A 25079-nucleotide genomic window follows, 5' to 3' on the forward strand; every position below is an offset into this window, starting at 1 on the left:
TAATGCTAAAGTAAGTCCAAAAACGGACAATTTATTCATTATACCTCACCAAATATCCTCCAAGTGAGTGTCGTACTCCTCTTGAGGATCTCCTATTACAAGTGCAGTCACAGCTAAATAAATCAAAAGTTGACTTTCCTTGGGGCTGCCTAACACGAGGAAAAAAAAAACGATCCTAAGTGCAAAGCGTTACGAGATCAACAACATCATTATAAACGTCATCGGAGACACTCTACAAAATTTAAAGAATCGTAGCTAGGGGATCGAAAATAGGAGAGTGGAATGCGGTGGCGTAATTAATGCGCCACTGAGCCTCTGGGGTATGCCAATTGACATTTAACATCAACCTGTGGCTAGCTGCAATGCAGCCACAATGGACCCCATAAAGTTGTGTAATCTCCAAGAGATTCGTTCACCTCGACTTGGATGCCTTGGAGCAACTGCGCAGAATGATTCCCTGAATAAATCGCTTCCTTCTCCGCCAGCAACCGAAGTAGGTAAAAAACTAAAAAGACACGCGCTCCGCTGGGGAGCAGGGGATGAAAATTGTGACTTGGCACGAGGATGTTACACTGAAACTATATGTTTATATGTTTATATAAACTATATAAAATTGCAGCAGCAAGAAACCATAGGATTTTAAAGCAATCTGAACATTAAAACTTGAAAACTACTGAACCAATCTTTTTAAAACTAAGTTATTACTGAAAACTGTGTCTTAAAAAAAAACACAAAAATAATAATCAAATTTAAATTCTTTTTATGTTTTAATAACTTATATTTTCAACCTATATTTAAATAGTAAGTTTGCCCCTAGTGTAGACTACGACTTTTCTGTTTTTGGCTCGGTGTTTTTTGTTTTTCACGGAAGACAACGTTGTCATGTGCTCGGTGCGAGTTTCCATTAAGAAAATAATTAAACATTTGCCGTTGTCCAAAGCCCGAGATGTTCGGAGAATGACGGGACCCGACTTTGGCATCGAATTGAAATCTGTTGAACAGATGTGGCCGCCGATGCTGTTGTTGTTGCTCTGGCCATAGCTCGGGGATTTATGGACGACGAGCGCATTTTATGCATTTCCACACACCTTTCGGCACAGGACTTATAAATAGCATTTGGTATTTGGCAACAATGGGTTAAAAGTCCGCCGCCCTCCGGCATTTCGATCATGTCAACCGCAACAGCGACAAATACAAGACATGCTGGCCATAAAACCAAGATCATAAAAGTGTTTATTTGATTTCTGATTGCATCTCCAACACCTCTAGTAGCACTCCCTTCGCAGGTAGAGGCTGAAATCTTCCCATCCCATAATCCTCACCTTTCTCCCTCTGCTTTCACTTCATGATCACATCGCTTCCCTTTTGATTTTTGAGGGCCTGTGTTTTGGTAATGTCCCTTTTGTCTTCGGCATTTCCGTTGTGGATTTTTCTCGAGTGGCTATTAAGCATGGAGTGCACGTGCCCGATTCCCAAACCTTTCATGGCCAACTATCGAATTTTGTTTCGGAATTTTTAATTACTAATCCTTGGGCGCATCCTTCAATTCGCAAGTTGTTTGTCCCTCGAGAGGGCTGCTTCTCAGTTTTCAGGCCACTTTACTTCCGCTGGGCTCACGTCTCCGTCTCTCTGAATTCTCTGATCTGAATCCGTGGGCGGAACTCTTCACAACTATTTTATGGACTTTTGTTATTTTTTGGTAGTTCTCTGACATAGGGTTGGGGAGGGGGAAAAAAATAACACTTTGGGATATGAGTTTTATTGGTTTTAAAGGCAGGCGATTTGGTCCAGAGCCCGTTTTATGATCTCTATAAAAATAAATCAAAGACAGGAAAAATTACCAAAAATGTTGGTCTTAAAACAAAGGAAAATTAAATGTAAACACCTAGTGCTGCTTTGAGAAAAGAGAAAAATAGATTCACAAAATGGTATACATTGTGAATTTACGAACTTATACATTATTAATTTATGAAAACAATGTTTGTTTTGCAATATAACTAATCCAATTATACCATATTAAACCAAAGCAAATCCTAATAAAATGGCTAAGTGCTTAACATTTCCTTTTCTTGCATTAATTTTTAATTAATACCGTAAAATATATAAAAAAAAACTTGGTAAACATTTCCAGATAACGCGCTGTGGAAATGCATTTCCGAGAAATCACTCGCGAGCACCTGCCACAAAACGGGCATAAATAATTTTCCATAACAAAATAATAACAATAATAATTATGGGGCCCCCTGCTGACTTCGCGTCGCGCCATGTTGCCAAACTTCCGGGCAGTCATTCATATCCATATCCCCTGAATTTCCCTTTTTCCCCCCTGAAAATCGGTGCGTTTTGGTACCCCTGCCTGGTGCTGCCCCTTTGGGGTTAAATCATAAAAACTGGAAAATAATAAACAAAGAGTTTCAATTGAACGTGAAGGAAAACTCGTAGTGCACATAAATGATTCAAATTTTGTGTACCGTGCGAGGGTCGTAGGCGGTAGATGGTATGACTACGCGGAGTTCAAATGAAAATGTCTGAGTAAATAGGAGCAAGCTACGGCAGCAAAATAAATCCAACAGAATGAAAACAATGCACGCAATATTCCTGCAAGTGGCAAACAAATGTTGGCCCTTTCACATATGTTTGTGTATAATTATATATCTGCATAAAATGGGGTGTGCCAGTGAGGAAGGTCTTGTCTGGCCAATCGATGGCTAGGAAATTTACGACAACAATATAGCAAATCAAAAATTCACAATTACGCATTTCCCCCACTCACTATGTTTTCCAACGCTTTCTGTCTTCCTGTTTGGCAAAAGCCCTTCCTGGTCAGATTTCCATTCGATTGCTGCTATTTTATGGGTGTATATTTGTTCAGGCCATTTAGGGCTGTCTTTCCAATCGGTTTTATTGCTCTGTAATTACTTGTTCAATATTGTCTTTGATCAATGCGGAACTAACGTTGAACGATGGTAGTATAAATAAATAAATACTTGTATATATCGTACACTATAACAGGAGTTTTTCCTAATAAAAAGTCTAAAATATTAGGAAGTTGTTATCTTAAGTTTTGTCGAAACTATTTTTCAACCAAAAAATTAATTTTGGTAATAATAACAAATTCTGTTAAATTATTATATATATTTATATCAGTTACCGCTGTTACAGAATCCTACCTAATTTTTTAAAGGTTTTTTTTTAAATGTTTCACTAAGATAAACAAATTTGCTTGCGAAAACCTAGTATATGTATAGTTTAGAGAATTCCTTGGCTTCTAAGGGCCGTTTTTTGTTTATTGGAGTATGCCAAAAGTGACCCCACAGAAAAACAATCACAAAGGGATTTATATTGAACAAAAGGCAGTGCGTAGCAGTAATTAACCTGTCAGCGCCGTGGAACAATCAGCGAGAGTGCAACGAATGGCGTCCAATGCCGAAAGCCGGGCTACAATGCTCCACTCTGTGACTAACTAGACAAAGCTGCGTGGCAGTAGAGCGACTACAGATTTACGACTCAACAGTTGAATCCAATTCCCTGCCCGCCCTCACCCGCGTCCACGGAACACGTGGAGCGTGCTGGCGAAGACAAGCATTTGACATTTATGTGCAGGCAAATGCATTTCCCCAAGTACTCGAACAAGGCTATCGGCTGCAAGTACCCGAGCGCGGTTCAAGATCATTTGCATCCACCAGCAGCCAAACAAATACGAAGGCACTAGAAGAAATTATTCGTCGTAACATTTTCTTTAAACTTGCAGCACAACTTACAAAATTATAAAATTTAGTGATCAAAGTTGTTACTTAATTATTTTGAATAAATTACAAATTCAAAAATTAAATGTACTTTTAAATTAAAATGTACATTAAAAACCAAATTCGTTACAAGTTTAAAAATTGAAAAACATTTTTGTATAATGTCTATCAAAAAACACACAAGTTCCTAAAAACTGGTGAATAAATTCTTTAAAAATGCATAATAATATTACATTAGGTAGAATAACTTTCAATTGAATTTCTGTTAAAGCATTAGACAGTTATTTTCCCAGTGTACCCTTGCCGATTCACTTGCTTTGCAGAGAGCCACTCAAAGATCAACCCTCGCTGGCAGACTCTCGCCTTTATGGACTACGAAATGTGCAATTTCTGCTCGGGTCCCGACTTTTACGATTTTTCCATAGGTTCCAATGTGCCGGGCATCTGTCTGGTCGGGGTTAGTTGGCCCAGTATCCGATGGTGGGCCTAGGCCCGTTTCTAGACCCAGTCCACTTAGGAATTCCACAGACAGACCACATGGAGTCGCTCTGGAGTCACTCGCATTTTGCCACTTCAGTTTTTCTGTTTTCCTAGTTGCGCTGGAGAAAAGTGAAAATGTGTTCCCTTAGCACAATTGTTGCTCTCCCCTGGCTGCAATTTTTTGAATGTGGCTTTTCCGATGTGTGCATTTTTTGCCTTTGATGCTCTCGAGTTTCCCCTTAATGTGCCTGGAATATGTCGCCTGGCCATAGCTCTTATTATGGCCTTCTATTTTCGGCCCATCATTGATGACAATTTTCATGTTTGCAGCAAAGTCGAAGGGGAAATGTTGCAAATATTCTGAGACAATAGAAGGGAAAGGCAAATTATACCTTGCTACCAAAAAATTACTTACAGAAGGGATTCGATTTTTTGTTCTGACTCTTAAACTAATATCTATAGTCTTAATTTTCCTTGCCAAACGTTTTCGTTTGTCATAATATAATAGTCTTAAAGTATTTCAATTTCTTTAAAATCTCAGGCCATAGCCAATCGAAAGTACTATTTTGCTTGATGAATGCAGTGCAACTGTTTCTTTTCCATCAATCTTCTGAATACATTTGGTTTAGTGTTATTAATTTCGTGTTTTTTTCCCATGGCATATCAAAAGAATAACTCTCCCACCGCTTGGCAAATGTGAGTTCTCAGGGTGCCTCCCAAAAACCGTCTCATAAATGTTTCCTGACACAGAACATCATCGAATCGTCGACGAACCCAACCACAGACAACACTCGGCTGACAAACTCAAACTTTGACACTGATAGGACACGGGGAATACTAAACCGGGAGCTCACCTCAGATGTTGTATGCTACTACATATGCATGGGTCTTGGGTCTTCTATTTTTGCTATCGGAACTCATCAAATATGCGCGACGAGGCCAAGACAAAACGTACGCACACGGATGGAAAATGGGAAAGGGACTCGAAATCATGGACTCAGAACGCTGGCGATGATAATTTGATCATGCGAAAAGCGCACGCAAAAGAAAAACATGCGCAGGTACAACAACAAAGTTGTTGCAGTCGAGGAAAAGTGAGTTTTCCTGATCGACGTTGGTTTGATGGGGAAGGAGGGGGCTTACAGAGTGGGTGATGGCAATATGGCAACCATATTTAAACACTGATCCCGTATGCGAGTGTGCGTGCGCGGGAGGGAGCGAGAGGGGGCCAGAGTGCAAGGGAGAGGAACAATGTTTTTATGCTGCTGCTGATGAATGCACTAAAAAGAAAATTATAAAAAGTCAAAGAGTCAAATTCAATAAATAAATGTACAAAAATAAATTTTATACAAGTTATTTTTTTAACTGCATACAACTTCTGAAAATATTCAAACATTTTTTTTTTAATATTATTTCAAAAATTTTCTTTTTGATTTTTTTTTTTTTTTTTAATTCTAATAGAAGAATTTTGAAGCATGTTTTTCTCAGTGTGCTCTGCACGTTCATGGAATGGATGAAGAAGCGAGCGCTTGGTAAATAAAAACCAAAACATGAGGAGGGATTCTCTGCGCCGGCAGAGGCGGTGGCAGAGGCGGTGGCAGAGGCAGCGGCGGTGGCGGTGGCAGAGGAGAATGCAGACGGAACGGAGTGTTTTGTTCTCGTTGAAGTTTTAGAATTTATTCCGTTTCGGGATGTCAATGCAGACGCACGCGCTGCGCGACCTCAAGTGAAGTGAAACTCCAAGTTGGACAAACACGAATCTGCAATACCGCCTGAATTTGAATTTAAATTTGAATTTATTTGCCGCGTTAATCAACTGACAATTGTGCTCTTCGCCAGCCATCTTTGGCAGTCATCGGTGTGTTTTCTGTTTTCGTATTTTTGAATTTGCACCCTGTGCGCAACTTTTGGCGCGTGCGCATGCGCAGCCAGTGAAAGTGCAAATGCATCGCAAATCACAGCTCTGATTTATTAGAAACTTTTTGCATACTAAACAAGGAAAGATAACTGCATACAGGATCTCAAGATGTTTGTAACTGTGGATAATACAAACACCTTTTTCTCAGGTAAAATTGGGAGTCAAATGGAATTTATAAAAATTAAATTTCAATTTGATCATAAATAGTTTAATCTTATTTTATCTGTCTCTCTTAACTTAGAATTATCTTCCATTTTAATTGAATTGTTGATGGTATTACCAAATAAACTAAGGCATAAGCATGAAGGCTTATGTAATTATATAATTTAAGAAAATTTTAAGGAATTCGTATAACTTTATAACTCTTGTTATAAAAAAGACTACTTCTTTTAATTTAAATTTGTGGATTATTGTTATTATGCTATCAAAGTTGTAAATACAATATTTTTAGCCTCGTTATTTTATGTTATTCAAAAATTTTAAAATTAAAAAAACTAAGAACTTTACAAGGAAAAGTAAATAGTGAGTAGTTCTATATTTTATTTCATACAAAACATTTCTAGCTCTTTGTGTGTTCCCTACACTGCGTAGTTTAATTTTATAATGTTTTACCCAAGCCGAAATCAGAAAATTAACTCAGTCCCTAATTTATTCCAATTGATTCTCCCAGACAACCCCTATTATTTTTGCAATGACACCAAGTCGCCGCGCACGCCGGACTCTCAGTCCTCCGGCCGTGGATTCTCGATCTTCAAGAGGCGAAACTCGAAGGGCAGCAGCCCTCGTCCGGCGGTGGTGACCAATCCGGAGCAGATGCGGCTGATCACATCCGCTAATCTGGACTCGACGGCCACCATGGCCTTTGGGAGTCCGCGCGGCAGCTTCAACTCCCTCGGCGGCTTCTCGCAAGTGAGTAGGGGGTCAATGAGGCATATGTTCCGCTCCGATTTCCGAATACTGATTCTGATTTATCTGCTGCATCTTCAACTTCCTGTGTAAAATGCTATCTAATGCGCCGCCCTCTTCCGTTTTGCATTTTTCAGCACTCGTTTGAAATGCAACCGATGCACTCGTACCGCCAGCGATCTTCCAATTCGCACTCGGAGTTCCGGGAACGGCTGGGTTCCTGCAACGAGACGCACAGCTCCCAGTGTCCCGGAGGAGGAGCTGGGGATCACGACGAGGTCTTCAATCCGCTGACATCGCCAACAAGGTGAGCAATCCCCCGAATCGAAATTGGAATGGGAATGGGGATGTGCTGATGACAGGATGCGATTGCAGCTGTTGACAGTTTTGAACCGCCCTCTTTTCCGCCCGTGCTAATCGTTGCCCTTTTCTTGTTTACCCCCCTCCGTCTTTTTACCCGCCCAATCTTCTGTAGCAAATCCAATCGCCATCACACCCTGCCAAGTGGCGGAGCACGTCGTCATTCCCTGGGAAACTGGGCCCAACATCAGCATCATCAGCAGCAGCACCAACAGCAAAACTCCGGAGCAATGGGCCTGGGATCCCCGGATGAGGTGCCCAGCATGATGGCGCCCCGCCCACCGCTCCTCTCGCCCAACAAATTCCGCGGCAGTTCCCATCGACGAAGAGGTGAGTTGACGTTGACACTTCCACTGCTCATCTGCTCAGTATGCCAGGGGGCAGTCGCAAATTCCTATGCTAATCTGGGCCCAATAAATAGAAAAAATGCATGTAAACGGAAATCGTTTAGCAAAGTTTTTCCTCCCAGAACAGTCAAAGCCTATGAGTATACATTTGTGGTTAACTTTAGTCATTGAAGGAATATAAGATATCTTTTAGAAAATTTTGTAAGAGTTAGTGACCAGTTTATTTTTATTTACTTGTACTAAGAAAAAAAAATATCCTTGATATTTAATATAAGGAATAATGGACTTAATTTGGCGTTAAAGTCAGCAATATATATTTAGGAAATGACCTACATTTCAATCGGGAAATTATATTTGTTACGGATTTATTTTCGGTACCTATTAAACCTATGAGATGAAATTGGATAAGACTGTTACAAAATTTACTTTAAAGGGATTTATAAAAGTGACCATAAACAGTAATCCATAGCCAAATCCTCCTAACTTTCTTTATTAAAGTTTATTAAACTGCCTAGTCTTTATGTAATTGGCATTCCCTTAGTCTAATATACTCCTGAAGTTATTTTTATTTACATTGCGTATTCTACCGCAGCACTGACAGAGACAAAGTGTTTGGCAAATTGAATTCCCTGCCCTCGTTTCGCGTTCGCATTTTTGCACTTTGGCGGCTGTCAGCCCCTCTTTTTCCCTGCCCTGAGTCCCCCCTTTTTGGGGTTTACCCCTTCAACTCCTCGAACGACTGCCCAACAACCTTTACCTCGAAGCTTTGCATCACGTTTGCATATTAAGCGCAACTGCCAGCTCCTCTGTTTTTTTTTTATTTTTTATATTTTCGCCTGCCAGGCGCCATGGATCTGAGCCCACTCCCCAACCTTCCAGTTCACCCGCTCATTGAAGCCACGTTAACAACATTGCAATGTTTACGCAAGTGATAATTGTAATCGTTTTTTGTCGCCAGAGCGTCGCCAATCTTTGTTTTGGCATTGTTTTTCCCTCGCAGCGAAGCTTCTGTTTGGCTTCGATTCCGTGGCGTAATGAGGCGATCGGGGATCGTATATAGCCAGCCGATCGTGTATATATATATATAGCTGATCGTTGGCAACGCGCCTTCCTGGCTGACTGACATTCGCGACTGGCCTGACATTGACAATCCTCCGTGTGATGGATGCCCCCAAAGCGGGTAGCTGCATGCCAGATGCAAATGCCTCCTGGTTTTCACTTATACTATACATACTCGTCTCAGGTTTATGGTTTATGAGTCGCTCAGGACTCCTCCGCACGATTATTGTGTATTCATCAAAACGCTTTCAAGGTTTCGCTTTCATGACATTGGCATATGATGGATAATCTGGAGTTGATTTAAAACACTTCGTGTGATGGATAATCCCGGCACGATTTGTGAGTCTTATCAGATCTAAGAGAAGTACTTGAAATGGGTTTCAAAACTTCAAAATTTTATTTAATTTTTATAATATTCTTTTTTTTGTTTATTCAATACCTACGTTAAGTGTCAGACTTAATTCTGTTTGGGCCATTTAAATGGCAAGTGTATTGTTATTATTGTCCCCTTCAATAACAGTTACCTATATATACCTTTAGCTTATTTTTCTACAAGTTGCCTCCTTCTATATAATCGACACACTTATAGCTATGGTCACTTGCAATCTATTCGAATTGTTCGCCATATGCAGGAAACTAGGCAATTCGCCTCAATCAGCAATTAACCCACAACACCCACGAACAATTCAGTTTTAACACCTTAATTTATGGCAAAGGAAAAACAAGTTGAGCCCAAAAAACTTTGCCATATTTGCGAGTGTGCCACTGCAATTTGCTGCAAAAGGGGGCTAGAGTTATACACATTTCCGCTTGTTCAATAACAATGGCAATTGCAGTTTGTTATTATGTTGCTGGCAACTAGCACTGGCAACTGGCAACATGGCGGATGGGCAATATGCAACATGCCATGGTGTCAATAAAAGGGGGGCGATAGGAGGTGGGTGTGGCCACATGAGGAGCATAAATTGAAGAACTGCACATCGAATAAGGCAGGCGGAACGGAACTCTGCATAATTGATGGGCGGACTCCGACTCCGGTGGCTTCAAACGTGTTAATGGCACGGAAGCGAGAAAAAAGGGGGGAGTTGGGTGGCCAACTGCTTTGCATATGGCGCGTGCCGGCCAAGCGATTGGCCAAATTTGGCCCTCCACCTCCCATACTGAGAAATTGGCAGCACCAGCACAAACTGTGAATACATCAAAGCCACGGGGCTGTTTACGTTGGCCATGTTTCCTCTTTGGCTTTCTTAATCAAAAGCGCTTCAAGTCTATAAAACTTGAAACTGGAGAATTGAAAAAAAAAAGTGACCTGCCATTTATCAATTTTTCACTCTTCAAATTTCTTCAGAAGCTGTGGAATGCAGCAGGTGATTTGGGGTCAGCAACAGAAGTCAAAACAGAAGCGGAGCATTCTGCTGCTTCACCAGTGCACTTGTTTACCCATTTTTCTGCCCCAGCGTCTGGCTTCTGTTTTCAATTCCCGGAACATCTGCTCATCAGATTACGCAGAGGCAAAGTGTGCTGCCACATCCACATGCACCATCTTCAAAGGGGGTTCAATACACTATAGGCTCTGCCTTGGGGGTTACGTCTTTCCTTTCCTCGCTGCGCATATCAAATAGCCCGAAAAAAACACAGGCAACCAAAAAATCCTATCGAGGAACTCAAGTGTCTTCCTTCGCCGCTGAATCCAACACCTGTTGCATTCATAAATACTAAGCAGAGATTTGAGCACAGTCGTCTTAATTAACATAATTTTTGGTAGGATAATAATGCCTACTCTTCCCCTTAAAAAAAAATCATGTTTAAGAAAAACACTACCGAAATTTTGCTCACGTTTCAATTCGGAGGTTTCCCTTTTTTTCTTGTTTGGACTGTCTTTGTTTGTGACTATTTTTGGATAAGAAGGAGCAGGATTTTTTTTGTAGAAAGAAATTATGGTTGATCCTAATGAGCAAATATATAAAAAAAATATCTTTTTTGGATTTCGTTAATACAAATTTGAATAGTGGATTTCCATATTGATTGTTATTTTTTTATTTTATTGCAATCCAAGCTATGTTTAAAAATCCTTTCTCAATATTTAATAATTTCCATCTCCCCTTTAAGATTTATGTCCAATCAACCTGCCAGAAAGCAATCTCAGCTTGCCATCTTTGCATAGACATTTACAAAAATATTTCTCGCCACATTAAGTTTTATGATGATTTCTTATTTTATTGCTGTTATTGTTGCCCTTGTCTGGAGTTTCAGCTGTTGCCATTTAAATGACGGTAAATAAAAATAATATTTGTATATGTTTACAAGTTTTGAGTCCTAACTGTTGGGGCCATCCATAAAGGGGTTCTATGGAGTTGTTGGTGCTGGCGAAAAAAAAAGCAAATGAAGATCTGTTGATCGCTTAAAATGCCATAACTCCGTTTATAGCTCTTGCGGAGGAGGCGTGCGGATCGAAAGGGTTATTTAAAATGGACAATGTGTTGATTAAACGTCACGGGCACGTACAAAAACAACAACGACGGCGCGTTGACTTTTATTATTTTATAATCTCCCACCAATGCATTGCGGAGAGAAAGAGATCGCCGATCGGAGAGAGAGAGAGAGCTAATTGATATTCTTGGCATTCAATAAATCGGTAGAAGGCCCAAAGCCAAGTCGAAAGCCGAGCTTTTGCCAGTCGAAGTTGAAGGACTGTGGCAACTTGACGCTCCAAGTGTTGCGCATGCGCAATTGTTAGCTCAAACAAAACAAAACCCCAAAAACTGCAGTGAAGAGTTGATACATTATAGCCAAAACCCTCTGATAATGATCTAAATTTTGTGCCGTGTCGTGCCGAGGTTTTGGAATTAATATCAACATGTTACTGAAAGTGGAAAACATCGAGATGGAGACGTTCTGCTGCGGTGAGTAGCAGTTTATCTCTATAGTCTATAGATACACATATCTATACCCTGTGACACTGAAACTCAATTACGCAGCCAAATCAGGAAAGTGGAAAATTCTAAAGAGCGGATTCTTCAAAGTGACAGCACTTAAAATTCAAGCAACGAACTCCGTACATAAAAAAAAGAGATTGAAAACAGGAGAAAGGGTTCTTTAGAGTGGAAAAACTTTTGTATGGTAATTGAAGGACCTCTTAGAATAAGCAATTTCCTCTTTAATTTTCTGTTTTCAATTTTTTCGGTAGTACCAACTCAACTGGGGGGCACGTGTTTGAAAAAGATGAGGGACACGGCTTCAAAAATAGAGCACAGATTGAGTTTCCGCTTAAAACCGTCTAGACTTCGGTGTTTTTCCCTGCTGCTCCCCTATTTTCTAATTAATATCACAAAAAAGGAAGGGAAAATGAAAAGCCAGACATAAAAAGCGGGACATTAAGGGGGGCAAAACCTGCGGCAGCTGCTACCCCAAAAACGCAGATGTGCTGGGGAGTAGCGCGTGCCCTTCTACTAGGCTTCAAATAATGCTCATATTTCTGGATACCACATAGCTCTTCCTTTGCTGGTGCCTGTTTAAAAATAGCAAAAAAGCAAACAGCAATTATAAACTGAATTGAAAGGGCTGTGCGTGATGTTAATGCTGAGCAACAGTCGCGGATCAGTTGAGGGCGGGGATGGGTATGGGTATGGGGCGGTAAAGGGCAGCAGGTGCCGCTCCAGAGCAGCATAAATACAAATGCAAACGCAAACACAAACACAAGCACATGCCCGAACCAGACAATAATAACAATAACAACAGTCCAGAAAGCAGAATGTGCAGAAAGTAACGTACAATTTGCAGTTGGCGCAAAAAATAACAATGCGCAGGCGCAGACACAAGTCAAACATACTGAGAAGAAACCATTCTATTAATCAGAATATTTGTGCAGAGTTCTCAAAAGTTTAAATTTCTTAACAGAATAACTTTTTTAAATAGAGATTATAAATTGTTTAACTCAATGCATATTTTTGATGACTATAGGGGTTTTAGCATAAAATAATTTCAGTAGGTTTTTTTCTCAGTGCTGACAATGGCAGCGACGCACGCACCGGAAATCCCTCATAGAAGCCTGTTTAAGTGTGCGTGCGCGTCGCAGTCGAAAACTTGCAGCATAAATTGCATGCAGGAAACAACAACAACAACACATATGGAGACGTGCTCTCTCCCGCTTCCACCATCTACTGTCCCTTTCGCTCACTCCCTCGCTCTTGTTTATTAAACGGAAACGAAAAATTTGACTTGATTATTGTCAAGTTATCATCGTGGCTGTTTTGTTTTTTAAATTTTTTCTGGCTTGATTTTGTATGTTTGCCATAAAAAACAAGCGTTCATGTTACACTAGCTAACAAAATGCGGGCTGTAGCTTTTTATTTTTATTGCTTTGATTTATTGCACTTTTTTACTCACGCCAATTAACCTTAAAGTTGGAGATATTTCTGTTTAATAAAGGGTTTGTAAAGAAGATAGTTTTTAAAAAAGATTTTTTCAAAAATATCTAGAACCTAGCAGTCTTTAGGTAACAAAACAATTCTGAAAACATATTTAAAACGAAAAACATTTCCTTAAACAATTCTCCTGAAAAATGTTCCCCATTCACGCATTTCCCAGACCCACCAACCAAAGAGTTATCCCATGAAATGATGTGTGCATTGTTTAAAATTGGCCAACAAAATATTTATGACTATATTAGGAGCCTCCTCTTGATGCCTGAAATGTTGGGTCTGAAATTTATGGAGACATTTATTGGCAGCCAGAATGCATAGATCAGTGGAATCGCTGGCGGAGTGACATAAATACCACCCCACCCCACCCCATGCATCGAATAAATAAGAAACGTAAAAAATAATACACACACCTCGCAAACGAAACATTTGAATTGTGTTTGATGGAGTGTTTGACAAAGTTGTCGCTTTTCCAACTGGGGCGGGCATTAATCAACATTAGTCGTGGGACTGTGAGGTGTTTGGTGGATGATGGGTGGAATTTCCCCCTTTATAAGACCACAAATGTTGAGTTTAACACGAATCGGAGCTGAGCGCTTATGAGAATTTTAATATTTTCGTTGAAAAATTACAATTTCCTCTGGCTCGGGTTCATCTTGACGGATGAGGCCAGACATTTGACACCTGCTGCACAATTACTCAATGCCCTAATACCACGAATCCCCAGTATCTGGGATCTACATTTATATTTATAGATGGGCTTTTTACAAAAAGAGTTGTTATTATAACAGAATTCTGGTGGCAAACATGTGTGTGGGAGTCGGGATGTGTATAAAATAACCCATCCAAGTCGGGGCGGCCAGCACAAGCCCTTTTATGACAGCGACAGCGCGGAATAACAAAACATTAATGTCAAAAACGTCAGAAATAACATCAGATATGAGGAACTATTACCAGGGACCTCCCAGTTGTTTACAATTCAGTAAAAACTGCATTAAAATGCATTATGCATTTATGAACTTGGCTTATGTCAAGGCCCATCTAACGATTTAACTAAATGCATTTATTGCCAACTTGTTTGCCTTTTATGAACTTCCCTTCAATGGACTTCGACTTCCTTCGGTTTATTTCGCTTGCTCGCTGCATTTGATAGCCGTCTCCGATTTCGCATTGCCATCTAGAGTTTATAGCACTGCCTGAAAATCTATAAATTCGCCCGTTGGAGGGGGCAGGCATTCTGGGGCTGCGGCTGCATGCCTTTTCCTCATTTTCCATGACGCGGCACGCAGCGTGAAAATGCTGCACCCCACACCCTGCGGCACAGAGTTTAGTATTTGTTTTCCTTATGTTTATGGCTTGGAAAACGGTTCGATGCCTCATTTTTCTTGTAGCTATAGTTTTTGCTGTTTCGCTATTTAGGGCTGAAAGTGAAATTTCAAAATGTTGTTTATGTTTGCTTTTAGCGGGAAATTCCTCGGCGGTTGGGGAGGGGGCCTAAAAGGGAGCTAGAGAAAAAGCCTTATCCGATGCACCATTTTATGATGTGTTTTTAAATGTTTTCATTATTAGACGTTTCAATGAGAAAATAAATTTCTTCATTTACTAGGTCATGGAGTACTTTATGAAGTCTTCCTAGAAAAAGACTTCTTGTAGTTGAGTTCTCTGGCAACAGCATTGAAGTTCTTTAGCATTAAGCATATGTTTTGTTGCGTTTCAAAATATATATTCTTGGTTTTTTATTTTTAGGGATTGGAAGAAGTAAACCATTTTTTATTTCAAAGTAAATATAAGCCACAACTTTGTTTTCTTCAGTGTCCAGGAATTTTCTATGCAAATGCTAGGCACATCTTTCACTTAATTGGAAAATTCTTTACCAAAGTTGCCCAGGGCTGTCATTAATCCAAACATCGTCAAATTCACTGACCTCTCCCGAACCCAACACCGAAACACAGATTGCCTCTAGAATTGAGTGACAAATGCAGGCACATTCAGAGACAGAGAGCCAAATCAAAAGCAATGTCATTTATAATCGTTGGGACTGACCATCCCCAGTCCCAGTACCAGTACCATTCCCATTTCCATTCTCAGTTCAGTTCCAGTCCCTGCCCCATCCAGCATTTTCCCCCTCGTGTCCAGCTGCCAGAAATTCTCACACATTGCGCCAGGGAAACGGAGAGACAATGAGAACAGCAATTTCCATTTAACGATGGCTGGACATGGCACCGAAACTAGAACTAAAACAATTTAAATCATTTATGATTTATGCCTAGTGCGAACTAAATCTAAATTAATACAAATCTCGGCAAGAACGTCGAGTTCTCATGGGCATTTCGGAATTCGGGTTAGCCGGGAGGCGAAGGGATGGCCAGCTTTTGTGTGAAAGGATTTATCTCGATTCGGAGGGAATGAATGGAGGAGCATGAATGCCGATGCTGCAATCTCATGAGGAAGTCGACAATTAACCAAACCAAATCCAAGTGGAAAACTGGCCTCAAATTAAAAGATATATGCGCATAATTAAGTTACAGTTGACATAATTAAATGATAATTGTTATGGTATGTATCCACACATACAAATGCACTTTTTGAGTTATTTGCTGTTTGTTTGCCTTTCGAGGGGGAGGGTTAATTTGTGTGTCGTCCGGTGGCCCCTCGACCCCCCTTAACCCCCTCGACCCCTCCCTTAACCCATTGCGTTCCGCTTCTCGTGGCCGCAGTCCATTTAATCCCGCATTTATATTTTTGTGTTCGCCTTTCGTTGATTTATGTCTCTTGCTAAAATAAAAAAAACACACAAAAAATGTCACCATCAGCGGTTGGCATTTATTCAAATTGTCTCTCCCCAAAATGTGTGGCCATCCCCTCTGCATTTTACCACTCTCCACACATAATCATAAAAATCCAGCGAGCTTGGGCTAAATTCACTTATAAGAACATTTTTGATGAATTATTTGGGAATATATGGGGGCTCTTCTTTTATGCCCATACTTGGAAATTAACAAAACGCGGTTTCTGGGAAACAGTTTAGCTATAAACAGTATATCTCGTACTCAAAGAAAAACAAAATGTCAATAATGTCATTTAATATTATACAAAATATTTATTATTTCATTTTCATTTATTTTTACACAACATTTTTAATTTTCAATTTTATTTTACATTTTGTTCTTAATGTATTCAGCAAATACATACAACCTTTGATGTATAAGCCATCGCTAAAATGCTAAAATCCCCAACATAACTAAAAATTAATTTAATCTTTGAGATAACTCAATCTAGGCTTTATAGCTCTAACTCTATTCCAACCGAATGAAACCAGATTCCGCAGCTGCCCACTCTCTGCCCGCAAAGCGTTAGTTTTAATCAATTAATTAGTGGCAAAATCCTAGGCAGCCGCCGATTTGCGGTGGGTCAAAGCATAGCCACACGACTGTGGGTCAGGCAGTTCCATTCGAAATGTGGATGCTGCGACGACAATTAGCGCAATGTTCGAGTCGGTTCGCGGTGCCTAACAACTAAAACATTGTGTTTCAAGCGAAATTTCAAGCAAAATTCGAAAACGAACAAATCGAAATCGAATTGGCAGTGGAGGGGGAAGTGGAAGTGAAAGTGAAAATGCCAGCCAAGGGCAGTTGTCGCCTCTTTAGCTGCGTTTCGGGGCAGCACAGGGAGGAGGAGTCGGAGGAGGACTATGTGGACATGGAGATGAGTGAGTTTTCGTTCTCCGCCTTGATGCAGCTGCACGATGCGAGGTCCATTAAATTGTGATCGATCACAGCCGAAAACACTGAGTATTTGCAAATTGCAAATTGCGAGACAAAGCAGCACAGAGATGATGAACAAAGGGACCATTTTGTCTTCTCCAAAGGAGGAGAAGCGATTTAACAATTACCAGATGTTCCTGCACTCAGCCCATCCAATCGGAATCGGAATATATAGTCCACGGCATTCGGCTGAGGGAAGCAACTCAATGTCAGACTGCGCTTTTTCCATCTCTCTGCCATTTTCAACAGCCGCGTCGCTGTCGCAAAACTGTCGTCTGCCATGTAATTGAGAAATAAATTTCAATGCAGCCGCAGCGACAACCTCCGCCGTCCCAAAATCAAAGTTTGCAAACTGAAACGAAACAAAAGCCATTAAGGCCAAAGTCGGCGGAGGAGCGAGGCCGAGCAGGATCAACAACTCAAAACAATAGCTAGCTCTGGGGTGGAAAGCAGTTCACTTAAAATCAAATATTTATAAAGTTATTTTGAGTTCAATTTTGTAAATCAAATTTGTCGCCCTCAAATTGTTCTGCATTCAGTTTTAGGTATTTTCGCAACTATGCTGATAAAAAAAAAAAACAAACTTTCATTGCAATTTGAAGATAAGTTAATTCCAAGGCATTTGCAAAATATAATGAATTGTTTACATACTTCTAAAAAAAGACTTAATTGTCACAGTGTATAGAAAATATCATAATTTAAATGCAACTTCAGAAAACCACTTTTTAAACTCAAAAAATTGTTAAAACAAACAATAAGAACAGTAAAATTGCAAATATATTTTCGACAGCAGCCACTATCCAAAACAGTAACCATTTCCTGAACTCCCAGCCTTGAAGAAATTATTATATTATATTATTATATTGCTCTCAAGAAATATCTTAATACGTTTTGCCATATTTTTAAGATAGCTCGTATTAAAAACGATTTTCAATTTTGAAGACATCTTGTGTTTTTATAATTTTTTTTTCTGTGTGCGTGGACAGGATAAAGTTTTATTCGGTCACAGTAATTAATCATTGAAAAGGGCCCAAGCAAAGCTTTCGGAAACTACCCACAGTTCCACTTAATTATGTTGTCAGGGTTCTTTTAGACGGCATCAAATAAAATTTGACAACATTTTGCATATGCAAAAAGGCAGAAATGGGACGAGGCATAATATTTTATATCCATTTGTAGCCCCTCTTATTTTTGTATATCCACATCGTATATAGTAGAGTGGAGTTCCAGTTCCTTTGCCTCATAATGAGCAGCATCTGCAGGGTGGGGAATGGCAATATCAGGCAGGAAAAACAGAAAACAGAGAAACGGAAGGCAAAGCGTAACAGGCGACAGGAGGAAAGAGCAAAAGATAGAGATACTTCTTCTGCTGACGTCGTCGCCATTTGTGGGTGTCAAGAAGTTCAGATTCTGGCAAATGCAACAGTGGATTTCGGTTTGGCCAGGAGACAGCATCGCTCTGTCTCCACTTCTCATGTGCGTGTGTGCTTGTGAGTTTTGCTCCGAAGAGATTTATTTAAATGCGCCAAACGTGACTGAATTTATGGGGCAGCGGCAACCTGAAGCCGGCGCAGGGAAAATGTCGCTGGGACAACAACTGATTAGTCCGGCCTAATTTATTTGGCTAAAACGGGAATATGTGCCCCCCACCCCCATTCCCCATCCGAAATTTATGTTGTTTTATTTAGTTTCATCTGAAGATCTTTTGTTTTCCATCCACTAAAATCCAAATCCAACTATGTATCTTCGGTCAGTCGCGATGAGGTTGTCACTGCGGAATGTGGATGTGTGGAAAGTGCAAGAGATTCCATCTACAAATTCCTAAAATATTAAGCAAGTTACATGAAAGCTTGCAACATACTGATCCAAACACTATTCATGGGATTAAAGATTGTGAGTGACTGTTAAGTATTTCAAAAAAGTGATGATGTAAGAATGATTAAGTCCATGGTGTCAACGAAAAGTCTTAAAAGAAATTGTATTTCTATTTCTTGGAATTTTTATCTAAATCATAAGTTTCCCAAGAAAAAATTAAAAATAAAAAACTAAGGAATTTGTAAATTTTGGAATTAATTTAAAAAAAAACTCTTTTACAAATATACCCTAGATTTGTATACTTCTTTATTATCTCTGAATCTGACTTCGCCATCAATACAGTTCCCAAATACCTGACCCTACAGAGATAAGCTACAATTTTGATTCAGGTGACACAGTGCCTCACTCAGGTATGCACACACGTTCTCACTGTGTCCTTGATTATAATTATCGCACATTGAATAATAGCGGCGCTTAAAGAGCCCAAAAAGTCAAATTCCCCGAAGGAAGGCCAAACAAAAGTGTTTCGGGAGTGGGGACTATTTGAAGAGGTCACAAATCAGGCTGGTCGAATCCTAAGTAAACACATTATTTATCACAGACACACTCACTGTACATATACATATATATTTTTGAGCACATATGCGAGTAAAGATTATTCAGGGGGTCGCAATGGGCCAGTGGTTGCTTATCAGCAGCTCCTCCGGGACGGAGTTATTCCAGTTTTCGAGGCATTTTCACTGACCGTCCCACGATCTGTTCCGCTCATTTTGCAGACAACTGCGGCAACGTGAACAACGCGAGTGGAGCGATTGCATCCGGCTTCCTGGGCTCCGGCTTCAACATGGACGACATCCTGATCATCACCGCCAAGCACAGCGAGCGCGCCTATCTGCGGGCCACTTACCTGAAGAACCACTTCGACAAGATCACCAAGCAGCGCGGACGGAAACCATTCAAGTAAGTTTGGAAAAAGTTTATAGAATTTAGAAAACAAGTGCAGAAAATAAGAAAAAGTATAAATATTAAATCACAGTTTATTTGCTTGCTTAACTCGAGGTCATGATTAATTATTATTTTTCAACATTTTTTACTGAAAAGTGAACCAGACTTTGATGGGACTTGTTAGTTCATCCAAACATCACCTCAGGTTTCACAGCAATCGTTGGTGAACGACAAAAGTTTTGATTACTATATACTATTTAATTATTTGGAAAACTTTTGAAGTTTGAAGAGTGTATAAATAGTGGATGTTAATAAAATTTGCAATCTATTTCATCCTTAGTTTTCTGCACATCAAAATTGACGATGGTCCCTTCAGCGAGGAGATCGCCCAGAAATACCAGAACACAGCGCTGCAGATCGTGATCCTGTGTCCCGCTCTGCTGGCGCTTCCCCACAGTTTCCTGATGACCCAGCTGTCGGCCATCATTCGGGTGGAGAAGGTGCTGGCCATCCTGCTGGACGTGTCCGAGGAGAAGGTGAAGGAGATGCACAAGTCGGCGCTGCCCAGCTACTACAAGTGGCGGCGCTGTGTGGTGCGGGACAACGACCAGGTGCAGATCAGCAACATCCTGGGCATAGCCACCGATATCCTGGGACGAGCCCTGTGCCAGCGACCGCCCTGCCAGGACAACTCAGGCGGAGGAGGCGGTGGCGGCCTGTCGCGCAGTTTCTCCAGCTGCACCGAGGGCTTCACTGTGCTGCCCAAGAAGGTTAAGCTGGGCCAGAACAAGGTGGTGGCCCTGCTGGCCGATCCACTGGAGAAGAACGACACGCTGAAGCTGCTGGTGGAGAAGTCCGGCGAGCTGATCGAGTTGCGCAACTTCAAGTGCCGCAATCCCTACACCCTGCAGTTCTCCATACCGGAGGCCTGCATGGAGATCTCCACCATGATCGAGATCCGGATCGAGAAGAACAACAAGAGTCTGGGTGCCAGGCCCATCAAGTGCGAGAGTCGTCTGCGGGAGCTGGAGCAGCTGCTGCGCATCGAGGACTGCCCGATTGAGTTTATGTGCCATGCCCTGGGCATCGGACCCGTGGAGCGGGATGCCCTCGACCAGCACTTGCTGCAGTGCTTCCAGCGCAACATGCCGCCCAATTTCCACCTGCTGAGCGGCCCCAGCGAGCGGCAGCCGCACTTCTTCACCCGGCTGGAGTCCAGCCCGGAGGAGTATCCCACCCTGCTGCACTTCGCCGCCCGTTGGGGCCTCAACCGCCTATGCATCCAGCTGATGGAGTGCCCCGGTGGCGACACCGCCTGCGGCGTGAGAAATTGCGCCGGACGCACTCCCGCGGAGTTGGCCGAGCAGGAGGGCCACAGCAAGCTGGCCCAGAACATTGTCAGCTTCGCGGAGTTCCACGAACTGACCACCATGTACCACTACTTTAAGGGGGTGACTCCGCCGGGTGACGCCAGCCCCAGGCCCAGTGCCAATGTGGTGATCGAGGCCCATCCCGGCAAGGGAAAGTCCAACAAGCCACCGAAGCAACTGCCCTCGGCGGAGTACATGGAGATGTCCAGTGGTTCGGAGCGCGAGAACACACCCGAAGTGAGGCCCAAAACGGAGACCCTTGCTGTCTCGAATCTCAACTACATAAGTGTGGAAACGGAGGATGAAAATCTGCAGGCTTCCGTGGCCGAAAAGAAGGTGGAGTCCGAGAAGAAACTGCCCGAAGCTGGCGCTCAGCCGGGACCAGAAAAGACCACCAACGAGTTGAGGATCAATGAGCCACCCTACTACCAGTCCAAAGAGCAGAATCACCAGCCACGGGAACCGATCAAATCCCTGGACGAGGTGGATGCTGCACCACTCTACCAGACCGACAAGTTCAGCCAGGAGTGCTCGCAGCTGCTGGAGAACCAGCTGGGCAACGACTACGTGCTGCAGCCCTCCAATGTGCCGGTGGTCCCGGACGATGGCAACTACCTGTTCCAGCCCTCGAACCGACCCGTTGAGGAGCCCCTCCGGCTGGGCCGCTGCACCGCCCGACAGCCCGGCTATGGGACTCTCAAGCGCAGTGCCAGCGACGCCTCCGCCGCCAGTCACAGCCGATCCAATGCCGACGACGAGCTGGCCGAGATCATGCACGACTTCAAGAACAATGTGCTGTCCATCCGCGACGTGGAGCTGCTGGTGGAGCGCTGGAAGCACCGCAACGATGTGCAGCAGAGCTTCCGGGAGAAGCAGGACCAGATCGACCAGCTGCGCCGCGAGTACGAGCGCATCCAGGAGCAGGTGAAGTCGCACCTGAAGCGCGAAACGCCCTTCGAGCGCATCAAGAAGTTCTTCTCGCGATCGAAGACGCCGGGTGGCAATGACAGCCTGCTGGACGAGACCAAGTCCTCGATAGCCACCAGCTGTAGCTTCAAGTCGGGTGGCGGCGTGAGCTCCACCGTGGGTGCAGGACGTCCCATTAGCTCGCTGAGTCTGCAGAGTGTGTCCAGTTCGAGTTCCTCGTCCGGCAGACTGAGCACCGGCAGCAATTGCAGTGGAGCCTCGCTGGGCGACTCGGGCACCCACTCGGATCACGAGGATCGCCGCTTCCCGCACTGCCGCATGATGGACAACTACTTGGTGCCGCCGCCACCGAGACCCGTCTTCACGCCCAGCTCAACGCCCGGTGACGAGCGTCACCAGATTGTGTTCCCCTCGCCCATGTCCAGCTGCCAGCGCCTGAACACACCCACCAGTCCCACGGGATCGGGATCCGAGCACTACCAGATGTTCCCCTCGAACATCCCAGTTTACGGCAGCCAGCCGCTGGCCAGTTCCCAGAGCAGCAGCTACCTGAACACCATCGTGGAGGCCAAGGAGCAGGCGGAGACGCAGCACTACCAGAACCAGAGCGGCGTCACCCTGCAGCCCATCAAGCTGAACGAGCGGTCGAACATCATCTACGGCAAGCTGACCAAGAGCAGCTCGGCCAGCGGATGCAGCTCCTTCAAGCCCAAGCAGATTCCAGTGCCCTGTCCCCAGGTGGGCAGTATCGAGGTCCAGGCTGAGGTCTACCAAAACGTGGGCGACATGGCCCCCGAAAAGGAGTCCAAGGTAGAGGAGGCGACGCCGAACTACATGAACTGCTAGGCCATCCAAAACGACATGCATCGAAATCGAAAGATTCGAAAGAAAGTTTAAGTGGAAAAATAATATAATTTCCAATTTTGCCGAATTGTGATCGGAATTGGAATCTTTGATATTTGTTTAGTCTGTAAGCTCATCCATTTGCATACCAAATGAAAGGATGAAATGAGTATGAACTAGTTATCGGTATACTAATTAACTTCGTAAGTTGTTCGAAAGTGATACTTAGGCCTTTGAAGTTTTTAAAAAACAGAATTTGAAGTTTGAATGCTGCAGAGGTCCTAAGATCACCTACGATTATTTGTATTATCTCTGTAGTCTTCGGTTTCAGCATCTAATTGTACATTTGTGAAACGATTGCAAGCAACCAAATCAACATATCGCTAGCCACTAAGCTTAGATCCTAAATCGATACCAACGAACCAAGCAGCTGACATATCAAACTCAATTCATCCAACTCTAGGAATAACACATTTAGCGCTAAGATTCCCACCTTTGGCATGCCGTTAAGCATGAAAAACTCGTTCATTCTACGCTCTTCACCCCACAAAGTTTAATGCAATAAATTTTTTTATATATAAGCAAAGTGAAACCTGTTTTCATTTGCCACGTGCGAAGGACGTGGTGTGGGTGGTGGCTGGTGGATCACGGGATATGGGTTGTGGGAGGCCAAAAGTGTCCGTGGCGCACAGGAAATCGTGCGAAAGCCCCTGAAACAGGCAAAATGGGATTGAAACTGCCAGCGTAAATTTCCCTTTTCGGAAACAAATGCAAGTTTGCATTCATAAAGAGCTGCTGACTGGAACGACTTTTCCGCGCTGCTGTTTAAATGATAGAAAAGGGAAATGGGAAAACTACAAAAACATTCAAATAAATAAAATGTTTGGAGCACACTTTTCCGCTGAATATCTAATGACCACTTAGGGATTAACGCTAGCAGAAAAATAGCATTAATACAGCTTATGAAAGACAGAAATGGTCATTGCTTGTGTATATTTTCTTTTGAATAAAAGTTTGAACAACCAGTTTAGTATTTTTTAAGGAAAAACGATATTATTACACGCTTAAATTCCTTAAATATATTTATTCTTAATAAAAAATAATATTATGGATGTTAGGAAATAAAGTAAATTTTTGAAAGGTTTTTTTATCCATCAATATCAAAACTTTTTTTAAATTCCATTTTAAGTTTCATCTTTGTTTTTTCATAAATACTATAGAGTTTCTGAAAGTGGCTGAAAAGAACGTGCATTTCACATGACAATATTTAATTTTCAGATTAAAAATCATTTCTCTGTTGACTTTTACTCGCCTCCCAAAAGCAGGCCACAAAAATGCTGAAATGCGAAATAAAAAACGTCATGGGACTAACCAGTAGCCAGCATTTATCCGCGTTGGGATACCACAAACATCCGCCACTCGAGGGCATACATGCATCCACATACTGTAGATTGAAAAAAAAAAACCATATATGTATATGCAAGGATTCGCACTAAGCCGGCATCTCTTAATTCACACTCAATGGGCCGCAAAAATCTCTTGCTCCGCTTTCGATGCGTACGCTCTGCATAGTATTTTTCCCAGCTGACTAACCGTTCGCGTTACATGAACGCCCACTCTTACACAGACACTGTTACAGACTCATGCACATACACACACAGATACAGATACAGATACAGATACAGATACAGATACGAATACAAATGCAGGGCCGACAGCATGGCCACAATCAGTCGGCCATCAGTCTCTGGCCTGCACCATTTCCGGATCCGCTCCGCTCAGTTGTTTGTTTTGTTTTCCTTCTGTAACGCAGCGAGAGCGAGAGAGCTTTTAAACTGAGGGAGCAGAGCTTTTAGGCAACTGAGAAATAAGAGTGACTTAATTTAAAATACCACAAAAAATAAGGACTGACATTTTCAGATACTAAAGTCTTTAATATATAAAACTTAAGTCTGCTAATACAAAATTTTTAACATTATTGTGATTTTGTTTGATCCCAAGCTTGGAACTTTTTCATTTGGGAGCAGCATTTACCCAAAATGCAAACAAGTTAAAATAAAAAAACCTTAAATACTTAAAAAGACAATAATTAAAACATAACAAGCCAAGCTCGACAATAAATTAAATATATAAACATTGTTAATAAAAAAAAACAATGATAATGCGGTAAAAAAATAC

At 42.1% G+C, this 25079-nt stretch overlaps 1 protein-coding gene across 8 annotated transcripts in view; it reads left to right on the top strand.

Moving 5' to 3' along the window:
* Positions 1–23487, top strand: part of LOC128266490 (uncharacterized) — a 33248-nt gene extending 9761 nt beyond the window's left edge. For 2 of the 8 annotated variants that reach the window (XM_053003052.1, XM_053003049.1), the window contains 5 exons: positions 6815–7053; positions 7188–7357; positions 7526–7740; positions 19593–19776; positions 20102–23487. In XM_053003052.1, the coding sequence (XP_052859012.1) occupies positions 6815–7053; positions 7188–7357; positions 7526–7740; positions 19593–19776; positions 20102–22904 (3611 nt within the window). In that variant the 3' untranslated portion in view covers positions 22905–23487. Of the gene's footprint in view, positions 1–5881; positions 6293–6814; positions 7054–7187; positions 7358–7525; positions 7741–11434; positions 11720–16653; positions 16947–18183; positions 18492–18566; positions 18895–19592; positions 19777–20101 lie in introns of those variants that run through there. The other 6 variants (XM_053003051.1, XM_053003056.1, XM_053003055.1 and 3 more) reach the window with 6 other exon arrangements.
* The last annotated feature ends 1592 nt before the right edge of the window (positions 23488–25079 follow it).

The sequence above is a fragment of the Drosophila gunungcola genome, chromosome 3R (genome assembly GCF_025200985.1).
Source record: "Drosophila gunungcola strain Sukarami chromosome 3R, Dgunungcola_SK_2, whole genome shotgun sequence".
Taxonomy (NCBI): Eukaryota; Metazoa; Arthropoda; class Insecta; order Diptera; family Drosophilidae; genus Drosophila; species Drosophila gunungcola.